Genomic DNA, 13420 nt, shown 5'->3' with positions numbered 1-13420 from the left:
TACCCAAATAAAAACAGGACACACACACCGTCGACAGTAAAACTTTATTTCATACGTCGACACACACATACTTACCTATGTTCACACGCCGACATCGGTCCTCTTCTCCATGTAGAATCCACGGATACCTGAAAAGAAAAGTTCAATATACTCACCTCAGCCATGGTCCAGAGATACATCCACGTACTTGGCAACAAAACAAACCGCAAATACCCGACCACCGGACTGAAAGGGGTCCCATGCTGACACATGGGACACCTTTCCACGAATGAGACCTGTCAGTGACAGCTGTCACAGACAGGTCTCTAAGCCAATCAGGAAGCGCAACTTCGTTGCGCTCACCTGATTGGCTGAGCGCTGTCTGTACTGTGACAGCGCATCGCACAGCTCCCTCCATTATATTCAATGGTGGGAACTTAGCGGCTAGCGGTAAGGTCACCCGCCGGTCAGTGGCTGACCGGCGGGTGACCCCACCGCTACCCGCAAAGTTCCCACCATTGAAAGTAATGGAGCGGCTTTGCGAGGCGCTGTCACAGTACAGACAGCGCTCAGCCAATCAGGTGAGCGCCACGGCAGTAGCGCTTCCTGATTGGCTGAAGGGACATCAGTGACAGGAGTCACGTGATGTCCCGGCATTCGGGGAAAGGGGTCTAATGTGAAAGCATTGGACCCCTTTCATTAGTCCGCTGGATCGGTGTTCGTTTTTTTTTTTTGCCAAGTACGTGGATTATCTCTCTGGACCTGGATGTACCTCTGGACGCTGGAAGGTGAGTATAATTTTTTTACAGGTACCTCGGATCGTCGGAGACCGTGGCAGTCGGCGTGTCAACATAGGTAAGTATGTGTGTGTCGGTAGTGTGTAATAAAGTTTTACTGTCAAGGTGTCTGTGTCCTGTTTTTATTTGGGTATTTTTTTCCCAGAAGTACTACAGGTACCAGCGGGCCCGTTTTACTCCCGCATGCTGGTACTTGTGGTTCTCCAAGTACCAGCTTGCGGGGGAGGCTTGCTGGGACTTGTAGTACTACTGGAAAAAACAATATCTTTTTATTATCACAAAAGGCTATCAGCCCTCCCATCCGCAGCCCATTGGATGGGGGGGGACAGCCTCGGGCTTCACCCCTGGCCCTTGGGTGGCTGGGGGGGGGGACCCCTTGATTGAAGGGGTCCCCACTCCCCCAGGGTACCCCGGCCAGGGGTGACTAGTTGGATATTTGATGCCACGGCCGCAGGGCACGGCATAAAAGTGACCCCCGGCTGTGGCATTATCTGTCCAGCTAGTGGAGCCCGATGCTGGTGTTAAAAATACGGGGGACCCCTACTCTTTTTGTCCCCCGTATTTTTGGCACCAGCATCAGGCGCAGAGCCCGGTGCTGGTTTTAAAAATACGGGGGATCCCTGGCCAATTTTTCCCCGGATTTTTAGAACCAGGACCAGCTCGATGAGCCCGAGGCTGGTTATGCTTTGGAGGGGGGACCCCACGCCATTTTTTTTTCCGGGTTTTTCCAGTTTTTTACCGTTTTTTAAAATCGCGGTAAAATCCGCCAAATCGGCCGATTTTCGCCCGCGATTCTGGCGAATCCGTTTTTCATTGAATATGGTGAATTCCGGAAGCCACCTTCCGGAATTCACCTGGCGAATTTGGTCGAATTAAAAAACGGCGAAAATTGCCGCGAATTCGACCGCAATTGCATATACCCCATTGTATTATAAAGTAAGTTTGTTTTTGTACTACAGAAAATGGTGGATTTGATTTATATGTTGAAAAGCTAATAAAGATAAAACACAAGATATTTCATATGAATATGTTATTAAATGTAATGACTAATATTGCTAGAATATAAAATACATGTACATGCATGTCAGCCAAATGCCTGACTTTAATATACAGTACTTGAATCTATATATCTAGCACCTTATAATAGCTAGAATCTGATTTCCACTTATTTCCACCATAGTAAATATACTGTACCCCTTACTGTACAGTAGCTGAGTGCAAGCTATTATCTATATGTATTTTATGTATTTTTCCTACTTTCTAAAAAAAAATTACTGAAAGCCAAAGAAATCCATACCTCCACTAATTATACTCTTTCACATATAATATGTAGGCAATTTCTAAATGCTTTATATTTAAATATATTTATATTTAATATATATTATATTAATCAAACTTTCATTTCTATCCACTGCTTGCAGGAAAGGCTTGCTGCCACTCCAAGAAACTAGAACAATTTGCAAAGCCTTCAAATTACCCTTAGCAGATGACGTTCTGCGAGTAATACTTGAAAAGTAAGTAATTTCAATTTAATTTCAGGAAATATCTGATCTATGTTACTGATCTGTACAATACAATGTAAAGATCAGTATGCTACAGTAAGTGTACAAGAATGTCCTGTCTCATGTGAGCTGTAGTTGCCTATAACATAAAATGATTTCCAGCAGTATTGGGCTGCATCTGCGTATATCACACAGGATGGAACCTAGGAGCAGCTCTGTGCTATTATTCCCATTATTTTATGGTCACAGACCCTGGTTATAGTGAATTTGAGTTTCTTTTACAACCCCGCAAACCTGCTAATGGGTGGGAAAATACAATTTCCATGGGGTCATTTTTTATTTTAAAAAGAGTAAAGAAAATGTTGATGATCACAGATCTGTCCCTTTAGGAAACGGACATTGTAAGACAGACATACAGTATAGTATAAAATGCATACAGAATGGACCATTTTATTTCATAGTTCATAAAATAATCTCAACATGTATTGTGGACAACAGTCTATGAAATGTGCATGGGAGCCAAATGGTTCTCTTGCTATGTATAAGCATGGAATATTCTAACAACACAAGATTCAGACAAGAAGTGATGAGAGAGTGAAAGCAGTACAAAGGCGCAGCGGGCTCCCAACAGTGTAACAAACGCACCATGTCAACAAATGTAACTAAATATGTGTAGTAAGCAACAACTGCACAGTGTCCACATGTGTTTCTGGTTTGTGAGCTTTCTGAGCTTGGTACTAAATCAGATAGCGAAAAAAAAGTTATGAAACTGTAGACCTGGCCTCTGTAACAATCATTGGTCTTGATGTTGGATCTGCGCCGATGTCCATATTCAGATATTTAATTATTGACACAAGGTTGCACTAGTTTCGTCCAGATCTTAAAAATGTATCCATGTAATGCTGTTTTTTTTATGTTCTTTTTTTTGCATAGACATGAAGAAAATGGTCAAATTAATTATGTGAAACTGGTGTCCGGTCTTAACTGGAGAGAAAATCCAAGTACAGTTCGACAGACTACACCAATTAAGGTAAACTGGAAAGCTGTGTTCCGAAAGTCTCTCTTCCGTAGGCACTGCAGAAGGATATTGTTCCTATTTAAGGCTTGTATGGTATTTTGACCTATGCAATATGCTTAGCAACATAACAAAAAACAAAACAAATATATTGTAATTGGTTTTATACCACTGCAATAGCTTGAACAATAAGTTAGGAATCACCATTGCTATACAATTACGTATCTAGTTAAAAAATGATGAAACGTATTGTGAAATTAACATGTTTATCCTGTCAATATAACATAAATTACAATTTGTATAGTACACCTATTTGTTTATTCTGTAATGTATAGAATTGTAACATATTAGCAAAATTGGAATATTATAGTCAAAAATATAATAAATGCAGGCTTGTTGTATGGGATACTTATTTTATATACCATATTTTGGTGTGCTGGTATTGCTTACACATTTTTTTTTTTTGCAGAGGGCAGGCTGTGTTCCATAGTGTCTTATTTTTTATTCACATGAATAATAAAAACATTTAAAGTGCAAGATGCATCATTGCTTGGAGAGTGATAAAATGGAGAGAGAAAAAGTACCAGCCAATCAGCTCCTAACTGCCATGTTACAGACTGTGGGGAAGATGTATTAACCTGGAGAAGGCATAAGGAAGTGATAAACCAGTGATATGTGCAAGGTGATAAACACACCAGCCAATCAGATCCTTACTGTTAATTTACATATTGGAGCTGATTGGCTGGTGCCTTTATCACCTTGCACATATCACTGGTTTATCACTTCCTTATGCCTTCTCCAGGTTAATACATCTGCCCCTGTGTTTGAAAAATGACAGGAGCTGACTGGCTGGTCCTTTCTCTCTCTCCATTTTATCACTCTACAAGCGATGATGCACCTCGCCCAAAATCACAGTCATATAAAAGAGTTGATTAGATAGAATCTGTGATATAATATAGCCCCCACTGTAATTTCTAAGAATATTTGGGGCCAAATGTAATAGAGTGAGAGTTTCAGAAAGTGAGAGATTTGGTAAGTTTTTTCAGGTTGTTTTTTAAGTGGCAATCATTTACACTGCAAAACCAGGTTGATCTTGCTGTGTAAATTATTGCCACTTTAAAAAAAACTGCAAAACCTTACCAACTCTATTACTTTTTGAAACTCTCACTATAATACATTTGGCCCTTAATGTTGCTGAATTATACCTTTACCATGCATAAACCATGGATGAGGAAGGGGTGACAAGTCATGTTTTGTACATGTCATAGAACAATGCGGAGACTCCTAGGGGGGAATTCAAATGTTTGAAAAGTCGGTTGGGTGTCTGTTTTTTCCTGTCTATTAGATAGGAAAAACAGACACCCAACTGACTTTTCAAACAATTGAATACCCCTCCTAAGATATGTAATCATTGAAAGTAAGGTATACATAAGCCATTATATACATATTTAAGTAAATGAAAAAATAAACCCCAGATAATAAAATAAAACAGAATACACAGATCCGCATTAACAGAGATCCACATAAACAAACTCACAGGGCTACACAGAATCATGGTGACACTGTCCCATACAGTCCGTACTGCCACTCATCAACTTTACACTGAGATTAATATAGCCTCCCTACTGCCACGTTTATTACTGTATGTCACCTCCTCTGAACTCTGGTGGTCATTCCGATTTGTTCGCTCTGTAATTTTCTTCGCATCGCAGCGATTTTCCGCTTAATGCGCATGCGCAATGTTCGCACTGCGACTGCGCCAAGTAAATTTGCTATGCAGTTAGGAATATTACTCACGGTTTTTTCATCGTTCTGGTGATCGTAATGTGATTGACAGGAAGTGGGTGTTTCTGGGCGGAAACAGGCCGTTTTAGGGGCGTGTGGGAAAAAACGCTACCGTTTCTGGGAAAAACGCGGGAGTGGCTGGAGAAACGGAGGAGTGTCTGGGCGAACGCTGGGTGTGTTTGTGATGTCAAACCAGGAACGACAAGCACTGAACTGATCGCACTGGCAGAGTAAGTTTCGAGCTACTCAGAAACTGCACAGAGATGTCTTATCGCAATATTGCGAATCTTTCGTTCGCAATTTTAAGATGCTAAGATTCACTCCCAGTAGGCGGCGGCTTAGCGTGTGCAAAGCTGCTAAAAGCAGCTTGCGAGCGAACAACTCGGAATGACCCCCTCTGTGTACATCCAGTTAGAGGTTTTCCACCTTGTTTTGCTTATGCTTAGTTCTAACAAAGCAGTTTTGGTTATTGGGGGCCCCCATGTTTAATCAACACCGTAAACACCGTTGGCACATTCTGATAACATCAGTAGAGAACTTATGTGATATATAGCACTCATGGAAAAGATCACATACCATTTACATGTCACTCAGGCCCCATTGGTCTCTTCATAAAGTCACTTTTCTTGACCTTACACAATAAGGATACTCTGAACAACCACAATATGACCCATTTTTCAATGGCACTAGGCAATCTCCCTCTGGTTTCCTAGCTTGTAGTCCTACACTGACTGTGGCCGGCTTTTTTCTTTCCCCCCTCCTGGTTTCTTTGACCGTTATTAACCCCCCTTCCCAACTCCTCCCTTTTTCTCCATGTACTTGTTGTTGTACTGATATTATTGTCAAACCCCAGATGCTGTTGAATTTACAAAGTTATTTCTTTTTGCTTTTGTATTGTATCCGAACTTTGCAAATAAAATTAAATAAGTAGCACATACTGAATCTCGGCCTGATTGCTGCTACAGTGAAACGCCTAATCCATGTACGTTATATCAGTGGAACCATCTTTCCTCCACTTGAAAACAGACATATGTACGTTCAATATTTTAGTTCTACACAAAAAAAAAAACCCTGGTTACTCCAACCAATGAAAAATAGCCCCATAAAGCAGTGTGCAGGATGCAGAAGGAACAATTCCTTCTTGACCCCATACTGACAACTAGACAGCATACTGTAATGTGTTATTAATGCCAGTAGCCCTGTATGCTTTCCGGTATAAATTTGTCCAGTCCGTTCTTACATTTATCTGTAGTGTCTGTGAATACCAGTATTTGTGGGAGTGCATTCCACAGGTTTACAGCTTTTGCAATAAATTTGTACATTTTAGTATTCATATTATTTAAAAAGTAGTTATCATACAGACATAAGTTGTAAAAGGCACATGATAATTGGTTTTGTCCGTTAGTTATATGGTGGAAAATATACAGACTGTGAGGAGTTTGGAATGAATGTGTAACTCATTCCCTTCTATTCCTGGGACACAATTGTGACAACTGATATCAGAAGTTTTAGGATTCTCTACACTATTATTGTCACAAATGTAAGCCCGACTAAGAAACTGAGTTTCAGTACTATAAGAACATACAGTATAAATATATTTCGTCATTGCTTATCATGTGTGTCCGTTCCATGGGCCTTTTTCAAGGTTAATTGCAAAACAACATTTTCCTCTAATGGGCAAAACCATGTACAGTGCAGGTGGGCAGATATAACATGTGCAGAGAGAGTTAGAATTGGATGAGGTGTGTTCAAACTGAAATCTAAATTGCAGTGTAAAAATAAACCACCAGTATTTACCCTGCATAGAAACAATATAACCCACCCAAATCTAAATATCTCTGCACATGTTATATGATCTGCCACACCTGCTGTGCACATGGGTTTGCCCATTAGAGGAAAATGTTGTTTTACAATCAACCTTGAATTAGGCCCTGTGTCTCTTTCTGGTCATGCTCATACCAGACTATGCCCCCCTTTTATGACAGACAGACCATGCCCCCTTTTAAAACATGATATTAAATATATGCTGTAAAAGTGTAAATAAATACAAAACCCAGTATATACTGTATATAAAAGATGAATTTATAAAAGATACATTTATAGATAGACCCTATTAAAATTATAAAAAAAAGTTTGAGTGCAAAATGAATGTTTAACCCAGTGGTTCCCAAACTGTGTGCCTAGGCACCCTGGGGTGCCTTGGGACACTTGCAGGGGTGCCTTGGATTGGTTGTCGAGAACCAATTCAAATATTTATGGTCAATGTAATAGGCAAAACCAGTGCTGGTGTCTTCCAATCATAAATTATGTGGACAAACAGAAGTAGATCCTGTCCCTCACCACATAATTGAACTTAAGGATGGCATATAAGCACATTTTACTTCATTTAATATTTTTTTCAATAAGAAACTTTTGGCCTAGGGGCGGCGTGAAAACAATTCTGACACTCTAGGGTGCCGTCACTCAAAAATGTTTGGGAACCACTGGTTTAACCCCTTCAGAGCTAAAGAACCATCTCATAGATAGAGATGAGCGGGTTCGGTTTCTCTGAATCCGAACCCGCCAGAACTTCATGTTTTTTTTCACGGGTCCGAGCGACTCGGATCTTCCCGCCTTGCTCGGTTAACCCGAGCACGCCCGAACGTCATCATGACGCTGTCGGATTCTCGCGAGGCTCGGATTCTATCGCGAGACTCGGATTCTATATAAGGAGCCGCGCGTCGCCGCCATTTTCACACGTGCATTGAGATTGATAGGGAGAGGACGTGGCTGGCGTCCTCTCCGTTTAGACACTTGATTTACTAATTTTGGGGAGCATTAGGAGTACTCAGTAGTGTACAGTGCAGAGTTTTGCTGATAGTGACCAGTGACCACCACTTTTATTTATAATCCGTTCTCTGCCTGAAAAAAGCGATACACAGCACACAGTGACTCAGTCACATACCATATCTGTGTGCACTGCTCAGGCTCAGGCCAGTGTGCTGCATCATCTATATATATTATATATCTGTCTGACTGCTCAGCTCACACAGCTTATAATTGTGGGGGAGACTGGGGAGCACTACTGCAGTGCCAGTTATAGGTTATAGCAGGAGCCAGGAGTACATAATATTATATTAAAATTAAACAGTGCACACTTTTGCTGCAGGAGTGCCACTGCCAGTGTGACTAGTGACCAGTGACCTGACCACCAGTATATAATATTAGTAGTATACTATCTCTTTATCAACCAGTCTATATTAGCAGCAGACACAGTACAGTGCGGTAGTTCACGGCTGTGGCTACCTCTGTGTCGGCACTCGGCAGCCCGTCCATAATTGTATATACCAGTGACCTAACCGTGGTTTTTTTTTCTTTCTTTATACATACATACTAGTTACGAGTATACTATCTCTTTATCAACCAGTCTATATATTAGCAGCAGACACAGTACAGTGCGGTAGTTCACGGCTGTGGCTACCTCTGTGTCGGCACTCGGCAGCCCGTCCATAATTGTATATACCACCTAACCGTGGTTTTTTTTTCTTTCTTTATACATACATACTAGTTACGAGTATACTATCTCTTTATCAACCAGTCTATATATTAGCAGCAGACACAGTACAGTGCGGTAGTTCACGGCTGTGGCTACCTCTGTGTCGGCACTCGGCAGCCCGTCCATAATTGTATATACCACCTAACCGTGGTTTTTTTTTCTTTCTTTATACATACATACTAGTTACGAGTATACTATCTCTTTATCAACCAGTCTATATATTAGCAGCAGACACAGTACAGTGCGGTAGTTCACGGCTGTGGCTACCTCTGTGTCGGCACTCGGCAGCCCGTCCATAATTGTATATACCACCTAACCGTGGTTTTTTTTTCTTTCTTTATACATACATACTAGTTACGAGTATACTATCTCTTTATCAACCAGTCTATATATTAGCAGCAGACACAGTACAGTGCGGTAGTTCACGGCTGTGGCTACTTCTGTGTCGGCACTCGGCAGCCCGTCCATAATTGTATATACCAGTGACCTAACCGTGGTTTTTTTTTCTTTCTTTATACATACATACTAGTTACGAGTATACTATCTCTTTATCAACCAGTCTATATATTAGCAGCAGACACAGTACAGTGCGGTAGTTCACGGCTGTGGCTACCTCTGTGTCGGCACTCGGCAGCCCGTCCATAATTGTATATACCACCTAACCGTGGTTTTTTTTTTCTTTCTTTATACATACATACTAGTTACGAGTATACTATCTCTTTATCAACCAGTCTATATATTAGCAGCAGACACAGTACAGTGCGGTAGTTCACGGCTGTGGCTACCTCTGTGTCGGCACTCGGCAGCCCGTCCATAATTGTATATACCACCTAACCGTGGTTTTTTTTTCTTTCTTTATACATACATACTAGTTACGAGTATACTATCTCTTTATCAACCAGTCTATATATTAGCAGCAGACACAGTACAGTGCGGTAGTTCACGGCTGTGGCTACCTCTGTGTCGGCACTCGGCAGCCCGTCCATAATTGTATATACCACCTAACCGTGGTTTTTTTTTCTTTCTTTATACATACATACTAGTTACGAGTATACTATCTCTTTATCAACCAGTCTATATATTAGCAGCAGACACAGTACAGTGCGGTAGTTCACGGCTGTGGCTACCTCTGTGTCGGCACTCGGCAGCCCGTCCATAATTGTATATACCACCTAACCGTGGTTTTTTTTCTTTCTTTATACATACATACTAGTTACGAGTATACTATCTCTTTATCAACCAGTCTATATATTAGCAGCAGACACAGTACAGTGCGGTAGTTCACGGCTGTAGCTACCTCTGTGTCGGCACTCGGCAGCCCGTCCATAATTGTATATACCACCTAACCGTGGTTTTTTTTTCTTTCTTTATACATACATACTAGTTACGAGTATACTATCTCTTTATCAACCAGTCTATATATTAGCAGCAGACACAGTACAGTGCGGTAGTTCACGGCTGTGGCTACCTCTGTGTCGGCACTCGGCAGCCCGTCCATAATTGTATATACCACCTAACCGTGGTTTTTTTTTCTTTCTTTATACATACATACTAGTTACGAGTATACTATCTCTTTATCAACCAGTCTATATATTAGCAGCAGACACAGTACAGTGCGGTAGTTCACGGCTGTGGCTACCTCTGTGTCGGCACTCGGCAGCCCGTCCATAATTGTATATACCAGTGACCTAACCGTGGTTTTTTTTTCTTTCTTTATACATACATACTAGTTACGAGTATACTATCTCTTTATCAACCAGTCTATATATTAGCAGCAGACACAGTACAGTGCGGTAGTTCACGGCTGTGGCTACCTCTGTGTCGGCACTCGGCAGCCCGTCCATAATTGTATATACCACCTAACCGTGGTTTTTTTTTCTTTCTTTATACATACATACTAGTTACGAGTATACTATCTCTTTATCAACCAGTCTATATATTAGCAGCAGACACAGTACAGTGCGGTAGTTCACGGCTGTGGCTACCTCTGTGTCGGCACTCGGCAGCCCGTCCATAATTGTATATACCACCTAACCGTGGTTTTTTTTTCTTTCTTTATACATACATACTAGTTACGAGTATACTATCTCTTTATCAACCAGTCTATATATTAGCAGCAGACACAGTACAGTGCGGTAGTTCACGGCTGTGGCTACCTCTGTGTCGGCACTCGGCAGCCCGTCCATAATTGTATACTAGTATCCAATCCATCCATCTCCATTGTTTACCTGAGGTGCCTTTTAGTTGTGCCTATTAAAATATGGAGAACAAAAATGTTGAGGTTCCAAAATTAGGGAAAGATCAAGATCCACTTCCACCTCGTGCTGAAGCTGCTGCCACTAGTCATGGCCGAGACGATGAAATGCCAGCAACGTCGTCTGCCAAGGCCGATGCCCAATGGCATAGTACAGAGCATGTCAAAACCAAAACACCAAATATCAGTAAAAAAAGGACTCCAAAACCTAAAATAAAATTGTCGGAGGAGAAGCGTAAACTTGCCAATATGCCATTTACCACACGGAGTGGCAAGGAACGGCTGAGGCCCTGGCCTATGTTCATGGCTAGTGGTTCAGCTTCACATGAGGATGGAAGCACTCAGCCTCTCGCTAGAAAACTGAAAAGACTCAAGCTGGCAAAAGCACCGCAAAGAACTGTGCGTTCTTTGAAATCCCAAATCCACAAGGAGAGTCCAATTGTGTCGGTTGCGATGCCTGACCTTCCCAACACTGGACGTGAAGAGCATGCGCCTTCCACCATTTGCACGCCCCCTGCAAGTGCTGGAAGGAGCACCCGCAGTCCAGTTCCTGATAGTCAGATTGAAGATGTCAGTGTTGAAGTACACCAGGATGAGGAGGATATGGGTGTTGCTGGCGCTGGGGAGGAAATTGACCAGGAGGATTCTGATGGTGAGGTGGTTTGCTTAAGTCAGGCACCCGGGGAGACACCTGTTGTCCGTGGGAGGAATATGGCCGTTGACATGCCAGGTGAAAATACCAAAAAAATCAGCTCTTCGGTGTGGAGGTATTTCACCAGAAATGCGGACAACAGGTGTCAAGCCGTGTGTTCCCTTTGTCAAGCTGTAATAAGTAGGGGTAAGGACATTAACCACCTCGGAACATCCTCCCTTATACGTCACCTGCAGCGCATTCATAATAAGTCAGTGACAAGTTCAAAAACTTTGGGTGACAGCGGAAGCAGTCCACTGACCAGTAAATCCCTTCCTCTTGTAACCAAGCTCACGCAAACCACCCCACCAACTCCCTCAGTGTCAATTTCCTCCTTCCCCAGGAATGCCAATAGTCCTGCAGGCCATGTCACTGGCAAGTCTGACGAGTCCTCTCCTGCCTGGGATTCCTCCGATGCATCCTTGCGTGTAACGCCTACTGCTGCTGGCGCTGCTGTTGTTGCCGCTGGGAGTCGATGGTCATCCCAGAGGGGAAGTCGTAAGCCCACTTGTACTACTTCCAGTAAGCAATTGACTGTTCAACAGTCCTTTGCGAGGAAGATGAAATATCACAGCAGTCATCCTACTGCAAAGCGGATAACTGAGTCCTTGACAACTATGTTGGTGTTAGACGTGCGTCCGGTATCCGCCGTTAGTTCACAGGGAACTAGACAATTTATTGAGGCAGTGTGCCCCCGTTACCAAATACCATCTAGGTTCCACTTCTCTAGGCAGGCGATACCGAGAATGTACACGGACGTCAGAAAAAGACTCACCAGTCTCCTAAAAAATGCAGTTGTACCCAATGTCCACTTAACCACGGACATGTGGACAAGTGGAGCAGGGCAGGGTCAGGACTATATGACTGTGACAGCCCACTGGGTAGATGTATGGACTCCCGCCGCAAGAACAGCAGCGGCGGCACCAGTAGCAGCATCTCGCAAACGCCAACTCTTTCCTAGGCAGGCTACGCTTTGTATCACCGCTTTCCAGAATACGCACACAGCTGAAAACCTCTTACGGCAACTGAGGAAGATCATCGCGGAATGGCTTACCCCAATTGGACTCTCCTGTGGATTTGTGGCATCGGACAACGCCAGCAATATTGTGTGTGCATTAAATATGGGCAAATTCCAGCACGTCCCATGTTTTGAACATACCTTGAATTTGGTGGTGCAGAATTTTTTAAAAAACGACAGGGGCGTGCAAGAGATGCTGTCGGTGGCCAGAAAAATTGCGGGACACTTTCGGCGTACAGGCACCACGTACAGAAGACTGGAGCACCACCAAAAACTACTGAACCTGCCCTGCCATCATCTGAAGCAAGAAGTGGTAACGAGGTGGAATTCAACCCTCTATATGCTTCAGAGGTTGGAGGAGCAGCAAAAGGCCATTCAAGCCTATACAATTGAGCATGATATAGGAGATGGAATGCACCTGTCTCAAGTGCAGTGGAGAATGATTTCAACGTTGTGCAAGGTTCTGATGCCCTTTGAACTTGCCACACGTGAAGTCAGTTCAGACACTGCCAGCCTGAGTCAGGTCATTCCCCTCATCAGGCTTTTGCAGAAGAAGCTGGAGGCATTGAAGAAGGAGCTAAAAGGGAGCGATTCCGCTAGGCATGTGGGACTTGTGGATGCAGCCCTTAATTCGCTTAACAAGGATTCACGGGTGGTCAATCTGTTGAAATCAGAGCACTACATTTTGGCCACCGTGCTCGATCCTAGATTTAAAGCCTACCTTGGATCTCTCTTTCCGGCAGACACAGGTCTGCTGGGGTTGAAAGACCTGCTGGTGACAAAATTGTCAAGTCAAGCGGAACGCGACCTGTCAACATCTCCTCCTTCACATTCTCCCGCAACT

General features: G+C 42.9%; 1 protein-coding gene across 2 annotated transcripts in view; it reads left to right on the top strand.

Moving 5' to 3' along the window:
- The window catches only part of EFHC2 (EF-hand domain containing 2), a 232677-nt gene that overhangs the window by 215791 nt on the left and 3466 nt on the right, over positions 1–13420 (top strand). For both annotated transcript variants that reach the window (XM_063955627.1, XM_063955628.1), the window contains 2 exons: positions 2198–2290; positions 3212–3308. In XM_063955627.1, the coding sequence (XP_063811697.1) occupies positions 2198–2290; positions 3212–3308 (190 nt within the window). The remainder of the gene's footprint in view (positions 1–2197; positions 2291–3211; positions 3309–13420) is intronic.

The sequence above is a fragment of the Pseudophryne corroboree genome, chromosome 2 (assembly GCF_028390025.1).
Source record: "Pseudophryne corroboree isolate aPseCor3 chromosome 2, aPseCor3.hap2, whole genome shotgun sequence".
Lineage (NCBI taxonomy): Eukaryota > Metazoa > Chordata > Amphibia > Anura > Myobatrachidae > Pseudophryne > Pseudophryne corroboree.
The sequence above is the reverse complement of the archived record's forward strand: the minus strand, read 5'-3'. Positions and strand labels throughout refer to the sequence as shown.